The sequence below is a fragment of the Polistes dominula genome, unplaced genomic scaffold, assembly GCF_049000335.1.
Source record: "Polistes dominula isolate Pdom_NZ unplaced genomic scaffold, Pdom_raw_medaka contig_16, whole genome shotgun sequence".
Taxonomy (NCBI): domain Eukaryota; kingdom Metazoa; phylum Arthropoda; class Insecta; order Hymenoptera; family Vespidae; genus Polistes; species Polistes dominula.
This window is the reverse complement of record NW_028301040.1, coordinates 4,939,279-4,954,731: the sequence shown is the minus strand read 5'-3', so window position 1 is coordinate 4,954,731 and position 15,453 is coordinate 4,939,279. Positions and strand designations below refer to the sequence as shown.

The 15,453-nt window shown below is 35.7% G+C and overlaps 1 protein-coding gene across 1 annotated transcript in view; it reads right to left on the bottom strand.

Moving 5' to 3' along the window:
• The window catches only part of Sema1a (semaphorin 1a), a 223,821-nt gene that overhangs the window by 174,278 nt on the left and 34,090 nt on the right, over window positions 1–15,453 (bottom strand). The window contains exon 2 of the mRNA XM_015320690.2: window positions 8,854–10,390. Within this exon, the coding sequence (XP_015176176.1) occupies window positions 8,854–8,989 (136 nt within the window). The 5' untranslated portion in view covers window positions 8,990–10,390. The remainder of the gene's footprint in view (window positions 1–8,853; window positions 10,391–15,453) is intronic.

The window sequence follows — 15,453 nt, the reverse complement described above, 5'->3', positions numbered from 1 at the left end:
AAAAGAAAAGGAAGAAAAAAACATCAGTGTTGTCGCGTAACATTTTAATGGTAATTGTAAAAAAAAAAAAAAAGAGGAAAAGATAAAAAAAAAAAAGATGATAGCCAACATGAAGAAGAAGTAAGAGTAGTCAACTTCCATCATTGGAGGACCAAAAAGTCATATTTACCACGATATTCTTCGGGCTGACAGCGAGACGAGTCAACACCCACGATAAGAGGACACTTTTAGCCCTGGCAAAGAGTGAGAGAGAGGGAGAGTGACAGAAAAAAAGGGTATGGTGGGAGAGACAGGGAAAAGAAGATTCTCGCATCCAACCAACCAACCAACCAGCCAGCCAGCTCAGCCCAGCCAGCGGCGTTCTCCGCTTTTGACCTTTTACTTTTCTGGATCGACTATGGTAAGCCGGTGTGTGTCGGGTATTCTTGACAAAAGATTTATGAACCCCTCGGCAATGGCAGCGTGCTACTTATCCTACCCTGGAGTACACACTTCAAGTACACAAAAAAATTCACCACGGTGTGTGGTATGTACACGCGAGCGATCTTCAAAGAGAGAAAGAAAGAGAGAGAGAGAGAGTTCCTTCTAGAAGGAACTACCAAACCCCCCTCTCCCCAATCCTATCCCCCACTCTTCTATTTCTCACTCTTCTTCTTCTCTTCACCCTTTCTATCTCATTCGTCTTTATCGGAATTTTAAAACTGCAGTCCCAGATTACAATCCTTCACGAACATCGGCATGGAATCACATTTTTTTTTCATTTGTTTTTAATATTATATTATCAAATATTTATCATATAACACACACATTTAAAATTTACACAAGGATTTATATTCTCTCTTTTTTTGTATTTTTATCTAACCGGATATAGAATTTAAAGGGAAAAGTTTTTAATGGATAGTTTACACAAGACCTTATCAGGACGAGTGAGAGATAGAGAAGGAGAATTGTGGAAATTTACTTCAGAAGCAATTGCTCAATTATTTCAACTCGTAGACAATTTCGGGGGTGATTTTAATTCTACAAATGTTCCGCGTTTGCGCCCAACATTCGGGCGTTAATTGCTAGGTTTAGAAAGAGAGAGAGAGAGAATCAGAAGTGTAACTTTGAATGAGTTCAAATGCAACATCACTAAAGAAATAAACAATCTATCACAGAAAGTTTTAAGTGAAGTAAATTACGACAAATGCTATTAAAAGAATACAAATTGTGTTAAATACTTGAAAAAATGATCATTTAATTAACATCATATTCTATTAGGTTGGTAACTAAATCATTGCTGATTTTAAATAGACACACCTATCGACAAAATCCACAATTATTTACTTGCCAATCTTACTAGGGGGAAAAAAAGAAACAGAGATCAAATATAAACATTAAATTAACACACCTGTGTAAATGTTAAGGTATACTATTCGCAGGTAAAATTAATAAAAATTGCAAATGTATGACTTTTATTTCTTTGTTGTTAAATCTGTCGAATATACTTAACGTATTCTATTTGTCCTTTTGTATATGAAATAATTGAAATCGGAAGAATCCATAGGATAGTAGTAGTAGTAGTAGTAGTAGTAGTAGTAGTAGTAGTAGTAGTAGTAGTAGTAGTATACACACTTTAGGTTGGCACGTCAACGACGATATCGAGCCCGTTGTGCGTGCGATGAACGAAATGAAATTGCCTCGAATTACGACTCGACGAGCTATCGTCGTGCTCGAAAGCACGCAGCTACCGTTAACCGTTTATGCGGACTCGGGCACGATTTTATTGAAGTGTAAATTCCGGTCTACACGTATATTCAAGGTAGGATACAGAGAGGATGTAGCCAGGACTGCGAGTACGGCAGGGGGTGAAGGAGAAGGGGAACCCGAACGCACAACCGCTATGGAATATTGATTCTGTTTGAAAAATAGAGAAAGAGAGAGACAAAAATAGACAGAGAGATAGAAAAAGAGAGAGAGACACACACAATCACTTGGAGATTTTCAAAATCCATTTGCAATCGATTTGTACGACTACATTTTTCTTTTTTTTTTCTCTTCGAATTACCTAAGTTTTTTATTTCATTTTATTTTTATAAGATTTTTGAGGTATCTATGGCAACTACTATTTTTTTCTTCTCATCATAATTATCTAGATAACCCTAAGAAAGATCATACATGCACTAGCAAGTCATCTAACATCGTTAATTATTAACTAAGCGTTCTCCTAGATTCATTTGAAATGGCCACCATACCCATGAAATTTCCATCCTTTCGTTTCACCCCACTCCCTGCACCCTCTCACAATTTCCGACGAACTATGAAATTCGTGGCATGGCGAACGAGTCTTCACCCTCCACGTTACTTTATTCATCGCCATGTTAATTTAAAGATATTAACTAACGAGAAAGTGAACGAGAAAAATAAAAAGGAACGATCGATATTCTATAAAGTTAATTAAAATGTCATTAGACGTAAGATAGACGGAAGATTACTTACAGACAAAAGGGTGGGAGTAAATTCTTTACCGAGAAGAATATACAAAACGATTAGACTAGATTCTAGAGAGAGAGTGAGTGAGAGAGTGAATTGTGGCTAGCCACGATAGGATGTTACAAACTTCTCGCATGGGTAATAAATCGTGAAACGTAGAGAAGCCGTCATTGTGGCGGGCACGGGCCCGTACGAATACGATGCATTAATCTGCTGGTGCCCTAACGAACGAACGCGTACCTTACTCGATATAAATTATGCATCGCCACGGAATCAACGTTGGAAACGCTTACGTAGACGAATGCATGATTTATATCTGGTGGTGCATCCTGAAGATCCGAGCGTTGTTCATTACCGTAGAGCTGTACACAATAACGCACGAATTTCAAGCACAAATCTCTCCCCTAAACCCCCAACCCCCTATCCCCTACCCCTACTCTCCTCTTACATTTACATACACGTACTTACAAATACAAGGTGGTTGTTCCTCTCTAATCCAAAGCTTCGACTACAGATTTAACGGGAAAACGATAAACGTCGATCGATTATGTCGACGACGTATCTCTTGCAAACTGGTTTATTTCTCTTTCCAAACCGCGAGGATAGCCTAACACGTTTCATTATTTTAGAGAAACCTATACGTTTATACTTGATACGAAATTGCAGTATACGAAGAGGTTGTTATATCGCGTTTTGGTACGAGTATATCGGTGGAGATTCGTAGGCATGATCAATCGAACCGATTCCCAGTAGTTTTGTTCATACATCAGTCGTGTGCGTGTATACGTGCATGAATTTGTACATTTGTGCATGCGTGCGTGCGTACGTTGGGAATACATGCGAATGCTTGTGGTAGAATGGTAGATAGCTAATCATAACGTATCCACGTCGGTTTGTATCTCGCTAGGATTGGTCCGTTGTGGTATTTCACACCAAGCGGATAAAGTTAGCGTAATACGGATTAACTAGAACCTAAAGGCAAAGCCCATATTCGAGGCTACTACAACGGCAATGACCAACGGCAACGTTCGCGATAATGAACTACCAAAATTCCCTGTCTTATAACGAGACTTTACGTCATTACAATACAGTTAACTACGTAGTAGATAACTGAGAACTCTGACTAATCAATAAACCGCGATTCTCCATCATCGATTTCTTATTCAACTAAGTTTCTCTGCGTTTTATCTCTCACGAAATCCTAGGATGACGGTATTGTCTAGTTGTTTTCAAAGGAATCCATTGCATTCGAAGAATAGTAGGAGATATAGACGAGTATTTCATTTTGTTCGAATCACCTGCTTAGATTTGAAAATGGTGCATTTACATATATTACATCAGCCCAGATGGCGTTCCGTTCGCTTACTTGGGAACCCCCTACCTCTCGAGTCAAGTATTTCCGTGTCCCTTGGGAAAGTATTTGTTCTATGAATAGTTTCGTACAGATATTCCCTCTCTTTCTCTTTCGTACTCTTGGCGAAAATGCTGGGAGGTGCTTGTGGAATTCTTCGGATGGACGTATTCGTGGCATATCTTGGAAAAGTCTCTAGGAGAAGGAATGGGATTTCAGATAGCCGTGAGCTTCGAAAAAGTTGGCGCGAAGGGAGACGAACTTTCTTTCATTCTTTTTGTCTTTTTTCTTTTTTTTTGTTTCCTTTTCTTTTTCTATTTTCTCTTTTTTTATCCATCGTCATGTCTCAAATGGATAGACGGAAGTATGACTTTTGATCGAAAAGCTCGCGTTCGAAACGAGATTGGTTGTCTTTTCCTTCCTTCCTTCCTTCTTACCTACTTTTCTTATTCTTTTCATTCGGGTTTTTCGGAAGAAAAATTTCGACTAGATACGCGAGGACGTTCCGTTCTCTCGAGCAAGGAAGGCCGCATTATCGATCCGTCGAGTTTCGGAATACCAAAGGGAACGCGTATGCTTCCAGCCCACTGATCTCTCTCTCTCTCTCTCTCTCTCTCTCTATTTCCTTCTCTCTCTCTCTTTCCTTCTCTCTCTCTCTTTCCTTCTCTCTCTCCTTTCCCTTCGTTCGTTGTTACGATGAACGCGTCGTCATCGTCATAGTCGTCTATGTTGTCGTCGTCATCGTCGTAGAGTTGTTTTCCAAAACTTTGGGCGTGTCGTTGCACCAAGTCATACGTGCGTGTGTAGTTCTTCGTTTTCGTAACGCGAAATAAAAAAAATTGTCAACATTTTTGATACGTTGCATGACAATAAGAACAAAAACTAATATTATTATTAATAATTATTATTATTAACCATTTGCACTCCGTTGTCGCCGTTGCGGCGACGCGGCACGCTCGTCATCTAAAGGCAACATTGTATCTTTATACAGATAGGTAGGTACAACATTGTAAGTACTTATGAAGCAAATGATATCTCATGGTCAAAATAACCCGGAGTTGTGCTAAAACCTCGTATTAAAAATTGCTCAGAGTGCAAAGAATTAATTAGCATTAGGAACTTGAAAGTTCATTGATGCAAATACTAAATTCTGCCAATGTTCCCGTTCCTGAACGCGACCTATTTTTTTCCATTCACAGTCTTAGTAGCTAAAAATATTATAATATAAGAAAATAATATTTTATTTCAAATAAATTGTTTATCAAAGAGATTGTGTATCAAATGATAAATGACTCTACTTTTCTTATCCAAGTTACATTGAATTGGCAAGGATTATCGTTAAAGCAGCAATTGGCAAAAAGATATCATTACTCTCTCTCTCTCTCTCTCTCTCTCTCTCTCTCTCTCTCTCTCTCTAGAGTTTCTTCTTCTTCTTCTTAGGCTATAAATTAGTTAGGTAAAAGCAAGTTAGGTTGTAAAGCAAATAAACTGTAACGTACGCATAAAGCCAATATTCCACATTCTCTACCATCAAGAGAGAAATAGAGATATACATATATATATATATACATATACACATATATCTAGGAACAACGGAGTTCAACGATATATGTGCCCGGTCCCCCTCCCCCCACCCTCTATAACGGCAATATGCATCTCTACCGGTGATTACAATTTCGGTTCTGCGCTGTGGTTTTCCCTCGTTGTAGAATTAGCAGAAATTCTGGCTCAGTGAGCAAAACAGTATCGTCGCCGCAACACAACACAACCGAAGCCCAAAGTCGACGTTCGAAGCTACCTAGCTAGCTAGCAAGCATGCTGCCTGCCTCTCTCTCTCTCTCTCTCTCTCTCTCTCTCTCTCTCTCTCTCTTTTCTCTTCTATTAATAACGCATGCTTCTCGCGTAATTTCAATAGCTAGTTCCTTTCCTTTATACACATTCGATATAAGAAGGGAAGGAAGGGAGATTTTCCGAACACGTAGTAGTCCCCAGTCACCTAAAATTTACTATATTTTTTGTTTTTTTTTATTGCAACTATAAAAAAAAATATTGTATAGAAAATATTTAGTAGTGTTTAACGAACCATAATTATATTTTTATTTATTATTTATTATTATATTTATTTTTATATATTTATATAAATTTAATTTTTTATCTATTTTTTAATATATATTAAAATATATAATTTTAAAATATATGTATATATATAAATTTAAATTTATTTTAAATTTATTAATATTACAATTATAAATATATATAATTATAAAATATTATAAAATATTTATATATATTACTTAATATTAATAATAAAATACATTTAAATACATTTATAATTCATTTTATAAACACACATACCCTGAAAATATTATATAAACTTATTGACCACCCTTTATAATGAAATCAACTAATTTATTTTTTTGTATGGAATGAAACATTTTCCCAAACCTTTAATATTTTTTTCTCCTTTTCTAAATCCGATTATTTATTTTTTATTTACAAATGTAATTAAACTTTTACCCCATATATCGTAAAAAAAAAGTTTGTAATTATTTCGCCGTAAATAAAAAAGATTAAAGTTAATACTTGAAAAGTTACAAATGTTCGATATTTAAGTTGAACAAAAATATCAAATACAATATCTTAAATGCTAGAATTTCGGTAGAACTCTCCTCCCCTATCTCACTTCGCGTGAGTTTTGTAACTCGAATATAGGTCTCGGGAAACGACTGAAAATGGTGGAAATAGAAGGGGTGAAGTGGTGAGAGAAAGAGAGGGAAGGAGAGAAATGGAAAAGGGTGTGAAGGATGCTCTCTAACGAGTTGTACGTTCAACACACGCTTTTCCTGGACTCTTATCGTTTTTGACGAGTTCATATATTATACACATACGTGTATACACGCACGCACGCACGCATGTACACGTAAGTACACATATACATACATATATTCAATATTATTATTTTCAATGCATTTACTTGAACATTAAATAACATTTTAATACAAATCTGTCTAATAATTTCTATTTATATTTTAGTAAAGTAAAAAAAAACATTTCAAAATTCACAATTACAACGACAACGATGACGACGACGACAACGACGACTGTGCTTCGTGTGCTGTAGATCTAATTTTCATAAATAAAATTAATTAACGTTCATAAATGTATAATTCTCGTATAAATCTCGGCGAGTTAAATGAAAATGAAAAAAAAATAAAATAAAATAAAAAAAGGAATGAAGCACAGAGTGTGAAGGATATCCTTTAATGAGTTCCGAGCTCGTTTCTAGCCTCTCGTCGTTTTTGACGAGTCCATCTTCACTTATATATACCTGTATATTGTGTAAATGTATACACGCACGTGTATGTTTGACTGTATACGAAATAAAGATAAAGATAAAAATAGAAAGAGAGAGAGAGAGAAAGAGAGAGAAGGTTTGAAGGAACATTTTCAATGCCGCGTGAGAATTGAAATTCTAGTCTCTCGCAAGATCGTCGACTCCCATCTCTCTATCTCGCTCGAGGCGTCGTCTAAAATACATATATGTGTATGTATATGTGTGTGTGCATGTATTTCTATATACTGTATTTATATGTATATATACATAAGTAGGTATATACGTATAAATACACGCGATCATGAACGCATGCATGCAACTGCAACTGCAACTGCAACGGCAACGGCATTGGCAATGGCAACGAAGATGGCAACGAAGATGGCAACAGTAACGACGAAGAGGAAGACGAGGTCGGTGGTCCATAGAGGCAACGACACACATTCACTTCGAAGCAATTTATTTCGCTCCTTCTCTCCTCCTATGCTCGAAATATCGTACCTCGGATGTGGCGTGGAAAGAGTGATGGATGTTGGGAGCCACATCGTCCTAGGATACGCTATACACACACATACACACGTCGTACGAAGACGAGACGAACATCGTCGTAGTCGTAGTCGTAGTCGTTAAGGTCGAGTGGATCGTATATGGGACAGACTTTATATACTCTCGTACGATTCGCAGTTCTTCTGTAATACCCTTTCGTGAGCTTACGCGTCGATCGTTATCGTCACTCTATGTGTGACACTAAAACGTGAAAGAAGAAAAGAAAAGAAAGAAATAAAGAGTATTGGACGACAAGCGTTCCCCTTTTTTTTCACTTGCAGGACTTTGTGCGTTTGCTTTGGTCCTTCGTCATTCCATCTATCTATCTATCTATCTATCTATCTTTCTATCTATCTATTTCTCTCTCTCTTTCACACGTATGCAAGCATCACGTTTATCGGCGTTTCACTCGACCTCCGGCGATAAACCCGAGCGATATGATCGAACAAAAGAGTCTTTTTCTTCCTAACCGGTGCTTTAAAGTTTTCCTCTGAAAATCGACGAAGATCGTGGAAAATCGCTATCAATGAAAACCTAGCCCCCCCCCCTCCTTTCATTCTCTTTCTATTACATCCGTTTTGTCATATAACGTCTTCATCTCGTTGAACAAATTTTTCGATCAATTTTTCGTTAAATTTATTCCAACGATTATTATCGACATGTTAAAAAAAACGTAATATGTATATATATATATATATATATATATATATATATATATATATATATATATGACCGTGTTGTAATTGTATTCGTATAATTAATTAATTGACATTTATAAACTGTCGAATTTTTTAGCAGATCGTTTCGCTACTCGAAAATATTACGATTATTATTCACTTCCGAGTATATTATCGAGAGGATCGGGCGAGGTATGACGAACGTCACGTTAAATTACCGAGCGTCACGCGATTTCGTCGTAAACGCATCTAAAACAAGGTGGAATAAAAAAAATGTATAATGGGGGTATGAGGAGGTCTTACTATGTATATGGTTAAGGGGGTGCAGGTGCAAGGAAACACGTGATCAGCGGTCTGACCGAGTTAACGACGCTAGTTTTTGATAAGGGAATAAAATACTAATACTAATAATAATAATAATAATAATAATAATAATAATAATAATAATAATAATAGATAAGTAATAGTTGACTCACCTAATTGAACATACATCTTCGGTCGCACATTCTCCTGCCATGCCGCTAAGGCGACGCTAAAAATGGCGGCGACACACCAACAGAAGAGCACCGGGTGCATCGTCGAGGATGTGACCTCGGTGATACGACGTCTCATCTTCCTTGTCTCGATTTTATCGAGAAATACCGAAGGGCTGCCAGGATTCTTTATCTTAATCTCTCGACTACGAGGCGAGAGGAAGATTTCTTCTTCACTTTGCGAATTTAACTATTGCAACGGAATAAGTTTATATATATATATATATATATATTGGTTTGATATGAACGCACCAGAATCACGGTCACTCTTTTCTATCTTTTTCTTCTTCTTCTTCTTTTTACAAGAAACGAGAAGACACCAATAAACACGTGAGATTTCGCGAGAACTCGACTTTCTCTCTCCCTCTTCTTCTTCTTCTTTTCTTATTTCACTGAAGTTGAGAAGTTAAGAAAAAAATAGAGGAAAAGGTGTTAGTTAAGGGGGTGGAAAAGAAGAATTGGCCCTCGAATATGATGGTGTTAGTCACGTGCGGTAGCGTGACGTCGTCGCCTTCCTCTTCTTCAAGTTGGTGGCACCTCGTTGCAGGTAAAACCGTGCTCGTCGTTCTCCAATTTTCGCCAAGCATGTTTCTTCCTCGAGAACGTTTACAAACGCGCGTTATTTCGGCCGATGAGAAGAATGAGAAAAGAAGTGAATAATAAAAAGAAAATAACAAGTCGTAGTGGTCACTGTGAATAGTCGTTGGTCGCGTCGGAACACGTCGACGGGGTCGTTGACGTCTCTTCGTCTCTTTGTGAGAAGAAAAAGAGAGAGAGAGAGAAAGAGAAAGAGAGAAAGGGAAAGAGAAAAAAGAGTAAAGAAGGATCGGTCGTTACGTTTCCTAGGACGAAGAAATGAAACGGAATCGTAGACGGAGTGGCGACACGCGTCGCGCGTGCGTGTGACACACTCGCGATTCGCGCACTCTCTCTCACACACACATACACACACCAACGAACGGACGAACGAACGAATAAACGCACGCACGCACGCACACGCCCGTAATCAGAAAAGATAAGGGAGAGAACAAAAATGAGGATAATATAATACTAGATACATATATATGTACAATTGATAAAGAGCGATCCGCACTGGCCGAAGGTCGGCACCGCACTGAGGAGTCTCGATAAAGGCGACAGGTGACAGCTTACCCTCACCACTCAGCCTGGAACCCGAGTAATGCCGAAATTTGACGAACTGAGCCGAGATAAGAGCGGGTCACGCAGGCGCCTGGCGCTTTCTCTCTTTCTTTCTTTCTTTCTTTACTTTCTGTCTTTATTTCTTCCTTTTTTTCCTTTCTTCCTTCTTCCTACTACCCTCTATGTCTATATGCATGTGACATTGCTGCTCTTGGTATAACGTGAGAGAGACTGCAAAATCCTTATACCCCTTGCACACCCTATGCGACACGATATCACGCCGTTACCTTTCTTCTCATCATCCTCGTCCTCGTCCTTACTATCTCGTCGCACCACCGATCTGGAAAAAAGATGCCAAGGGAGACGTTAGATAACAAGTTCTCATACTTTTCCTCAGACAAATTTATCTATGTGAAAAATATCATTTTATCTATATATAAAGTCAATGAGTCTTTATGAATAAACCAAATTGTATTGATATAACAAAAAAATATTTTATTCATTACAATAACATGATATATACAAAATTAATTAATTATTAATTACCTACAACAAAAAGAAACGACAATTTAAATCTATTCTTCTCTATCACTGTTATATCGAATATCACAAATTATTAAATCTTTGCTTATCTTTCTAATCTTTGTTCTTATATGTTCATTAATTCATCAACTCGACAACTTGACTAAAAGCGTGAAAGCACGGCTAATTTGAATTAAAGAAAATATACTTATGTGTATAGATATAAATTATCAAAGAATTAATTAAAAAAAAATCGAAATAAATATTAAATACATAATTCCATTTGTGTATTATTTAAAAAAAAAAGAAGAACCGCGCAAAAAGATTAAATGTGATCTTTCTTAAATCTAACGTATTTAAAATTCATCTCAGCATTAGGTATGTATATCTTTTTATAAGCACAAGAGAAAATACGTAATCGTGGAAAATTTGCATACACGTGCTCCCTTATATTTTCTCTCTTCTAACATCCATCGTCTCTAAATTACCCTCGTCTACGATTTGACAAGGTATACACTGTATATTCTCCTTTTCTTCTTATATTTTTTTTTTACCCTTCTTTTCTTTTTTTTTTGTTCTCTTTCACCAAAGAGGATCGTTCGCATGGATTATTTCTTGACCTCGTTCCCACATCGAACGGTCGCGTTCTCGCGCCACAGATTTGTTAGTGAGAGTACAACCAACGTGTATGTTAGCCTAGCTAGCTAGTCTACTAGACTACTAGCTAGCTAGCTGCCTCCTAGCTAACTTCATCCATGTCGACGAGGTTGAAAGAACGCAATAAAGGCACGACTAACGATCATCTCGTTACCGGCGTCAACGCGAGAACTCTCACAATTACGAGAGCAACGAATATATGATCGTTGGTGTCCTAAGCGACATATCGAATTCGTTTTCTCAGAAAGAAAACAAAAATCAGAGGTATAAAAGAAAGAGAACGAGACAAAAAAAAATAGGAATTGAAAGAATAGTAGTTTTTTTTGTTCATGCAATGTCACGTTGATCGGTAACCACGTAGGCATCGAACGTGAATTTGTAGGCGAATTTGGTGCAAACAGTGCGAATGGTTCCTCGTCGAAAAGTGTTTTGGCAACGAGCCTATACGCGAGCTCGTTACTAAATCATCTAAACGCGACCGATTGGATAGCAAGTTATATTCACGTTCTACATACATAGATAGATGCATGTATGTATGTATGCATAAGGTATATATGCGAAGCGAATGTCGCGACATCGACATGTCGAGGGTTTTGTTCGTTAATTCGCTGCTTTCAAATGATGAGGGAGGCTGCATCGAACCCCTAATTTCTACGCCAATGATTGGACCGCTCCCTATACCACGAGGGACACCCACTGTTTCGCTTTATTCGTTCCAACATTCATGCTTATATATATATATATATATATATATGTGTGTGTATGTAAGGAAGATAAGCGTGGACGCACACATACACACACACAGGAATCGGATATATACGGGTAGCTTTTTTTTTTCTTTCTAAATGATCCTCTTTATCACCTCCTTTCGGTTGATTCCTGACCCTTACCCTTATGTGGAAAGTCTTTTTTTTTTCAAAGAAGAAAAAAATAATTGTGTTGAAGAATTTAGCATCGATTTCGTATTTATATTTTTCTTTTATTTGAGATAATTCTTTTTGATCTGAAATTATATCTTTATCACCTCATTTTTATCTTTCTTTATCTGCTATTCACGGTAAATGATTTTCCACATAGCTCAAATTTTTTTTCTCGTAGCTGGTTTTCTCAACTTTTTCATATGAACGTAACTTGAAGACTCTCGGGAGTATTATAAACGCGTACCTGCTTACTACTATCTTTATTTCGTCGTACGGTAGATAAGAGATACTCGGCAATATGACGAATTCAGAAACGATGTGAAGAGCATTCCCCTTTAAAAGGTGAGATTTCTCTTTATCGAATAAGTATTCCTTTATAGAGATGTTTCCCTTTAACTCACATAATCCAATCACTTTCTTCTCCATTTTATTTTTCTGTTTTTTACTCCACCAGAAGAAGAAGAAGAAGAGGAACTTGGTGCATTGAGTTGCCGGAAAACATTAAAGAAAAAGAAGAAGAAAAATGTCAGTGCTAGAATTTGAATTTTGGCGGGTAAATCTCTTTCACGTATTACAAAATTCTGGTGGAATACTCACAGTAAAGCTCTAGAGCTTTTGCGTTGGATGGAAAACGTTAATCGTGGAAGATGAACGGTGAGGCTGGGGCTTATCTCGCAAATGAAAAAGGTTTTGCGGGATGAATCTAATAATGGTAATGTGCGTGTAAAAATTGGACCATCTCCAAATATCGAGTTGCAGCCGGCGGCTTGGTCCTGCCTCCCTGCCTGCCACCCTCCCTGCCAACCCCCTTCACCGAGGTTTCATAACCTTTTCCATCGGTGATAATTTTGCAGTGCCAGCGTGAAAACGAAATTACGGAATTTCGTTGCTGGAATAATACCACGCGCGCGTGTGCACAGAAATCAAAGATAATAATATTAAAATAAGCTTTTACTCCTTCCAACCCTCTATCCAAACCCTTTTCTTCCCTTTCTTGCCTATTTTCTTTTAAGAAATAAAAAATCTTTGACAATCGTTAACGTTGCATTTGCCAACAACTTTGTTTCATTTAAAAAATTATATTTTTAACACAGGAAGACCCAAGTTGATTTATTTTTTAATTTTACACAGTTATAGAGCCCAATTTTTTTCATTCTATACATTTGTACGATCTCATACTCAATCATATCCAAAGAAAAAAAAATAAATTAAAACAATTAAAAAAGAAAAATTATAGAAAAAAATATACATGGGCGGTGTTGAAAAGTTTTGAGCCTAACAAGCAAAGGGCGGGAAATATGTGAACCTACCAAGAGATAGACTGAAAACTTTTGGGTTTCGAGCTTTACAGTTTTTCCATGCCGTGTTTGGCTCAAAACTTTTCTACCCACCTCGTGTTTGGCTCAGAACTTTCCAACCCACCTCGTGTTTGACTCTAAACTTTTCAATCTACCTCGTGTTTGGTTCGTAACTTTTCATCACATCCGTGTATATTTTTTATTTCTATAATTTCTTGTTCCTTTTAATTAAACTTTAAAAAAATTTGTTTTTTTCCTATCCAACATGAAACGAACTGGCATATACTATATTTATACAATTGATTTAATATATAATTATATTAAAATATAAATAATTATTTAAATATAATATTATTTAAATATTATTTATATATCATTTATTAAAATATAATATAATTATTAAAATAATATATTTTATAATTTATAAAGTAATTTTAATTTATAATAAATTCGTCAAAACGTGTTCACTCTTTCTCGTATATATTGATATAGTAACGATCGAATTTAGAATCGTTGTTGTTTTTAAGTTAAACTCATGAAGCTCTTGTTTAGCTCGATATCATGACTTACGATATAGTCTCTTAACATGACGAGTAATCGTTACTACATAATCGTGCTTTGCAAGACTTTTCCACTGGGAATATTCGGTTTATGTAGCTTCTATAAGGCTACGTTTTTGAATGAGACTCTTGGGAATATTACAGAGAGAGAGAGAGAGAGAAAGAGAGAAAATTTAAAGGAAATATAAGCTCAATAAAATTTTCTTTCTCTCTTTCTCTCTTTTTATCTTTATATAAATGTAATTCATTCTTCATTTTATTCATTCAATGAAATAGTCATGAAATTTACAACGAGATATTCCAATGTTCTTTTTTTTTTTTGTGGAAGCTAATATTTATTTCAACAATGTTCTCTCAGATTTATTTTACAGTTGTATTAAATAATTACAATCGAAATTTCTCTTTCATTTTCTTATAAATTATTTCGTTTTTCTATACTCGTACTTAACGTCTTTCAAGAAAGTGGTGGCAAAGGGATAGGAAGAGAAGAAGAAGAAGAAGGATAGGGAAAGGGAGAAAAGCCAGTCCTCTTTCTCGAACACTCGAAAGCCCCGTCACCTGATTTTCTTTTGATCATACAAGCGAGCATGCGTTGAGAATACCAAAGGAAAAGAGCTTGTCAGAGGGAAAGAGGGAATACGAACGAGGTATGCTTATTTCTACGGCTTAAGTGATTCAGCGATACGTGTATTTGGGTGTTAGAGGAAAATTTATGGTAATCTTTGTGGATTTCTATGCGATTTCAAAATCGTCCGGATTCTCTTGTTGTTGTTGTTTTTTTTTTTAATTTTTATTTCTATCAAATAATGAATCCTTTGCTACGATACAGTTTTTGTGTTTGTTTGTCTTTTGTTGTAATAATATTGTTATTAGATTAACGATTAACCCTTTTGGGTACATTTGACAAATGAGACTCGTCATCTGCTTACGGTGAATGAGTCTGACTCGTCATCTGAATTTAAGAAGCTTATATAAATATTTCTATTTTGTTTCATTTATGTTATATTTATTTATATTTTCTAATTGAAATGTTGTTGCATTATATTTATATCACCAATATAAATGTCATAATTATATATAATATATAAATATATATAAATTATATATACATTTTATATTTATATATATATTTTATTATTATTTTGTTTTGTAAAGGGAGAGAATAAAATTAAAGTTGAAATATTAGAAATATATATATATATAATATATAATAATATTAAATAATAATATTATAGATAAAAAATAATATTAGTATATTATATATATATATATAATAAATAAACGTTCAGACAAAAAAAAATGATTTTGCAAGATAAATTTGTCCTAAGTTTTCTAATATACATAGAATATGTAACATGTGTGTATGTATGGCATGATCAAGAAAAAGTGGGTGGAAGGGAGAAAGATAAAGGGATATAAAAAATATAAAAAAAGTTGGCAAAAAGT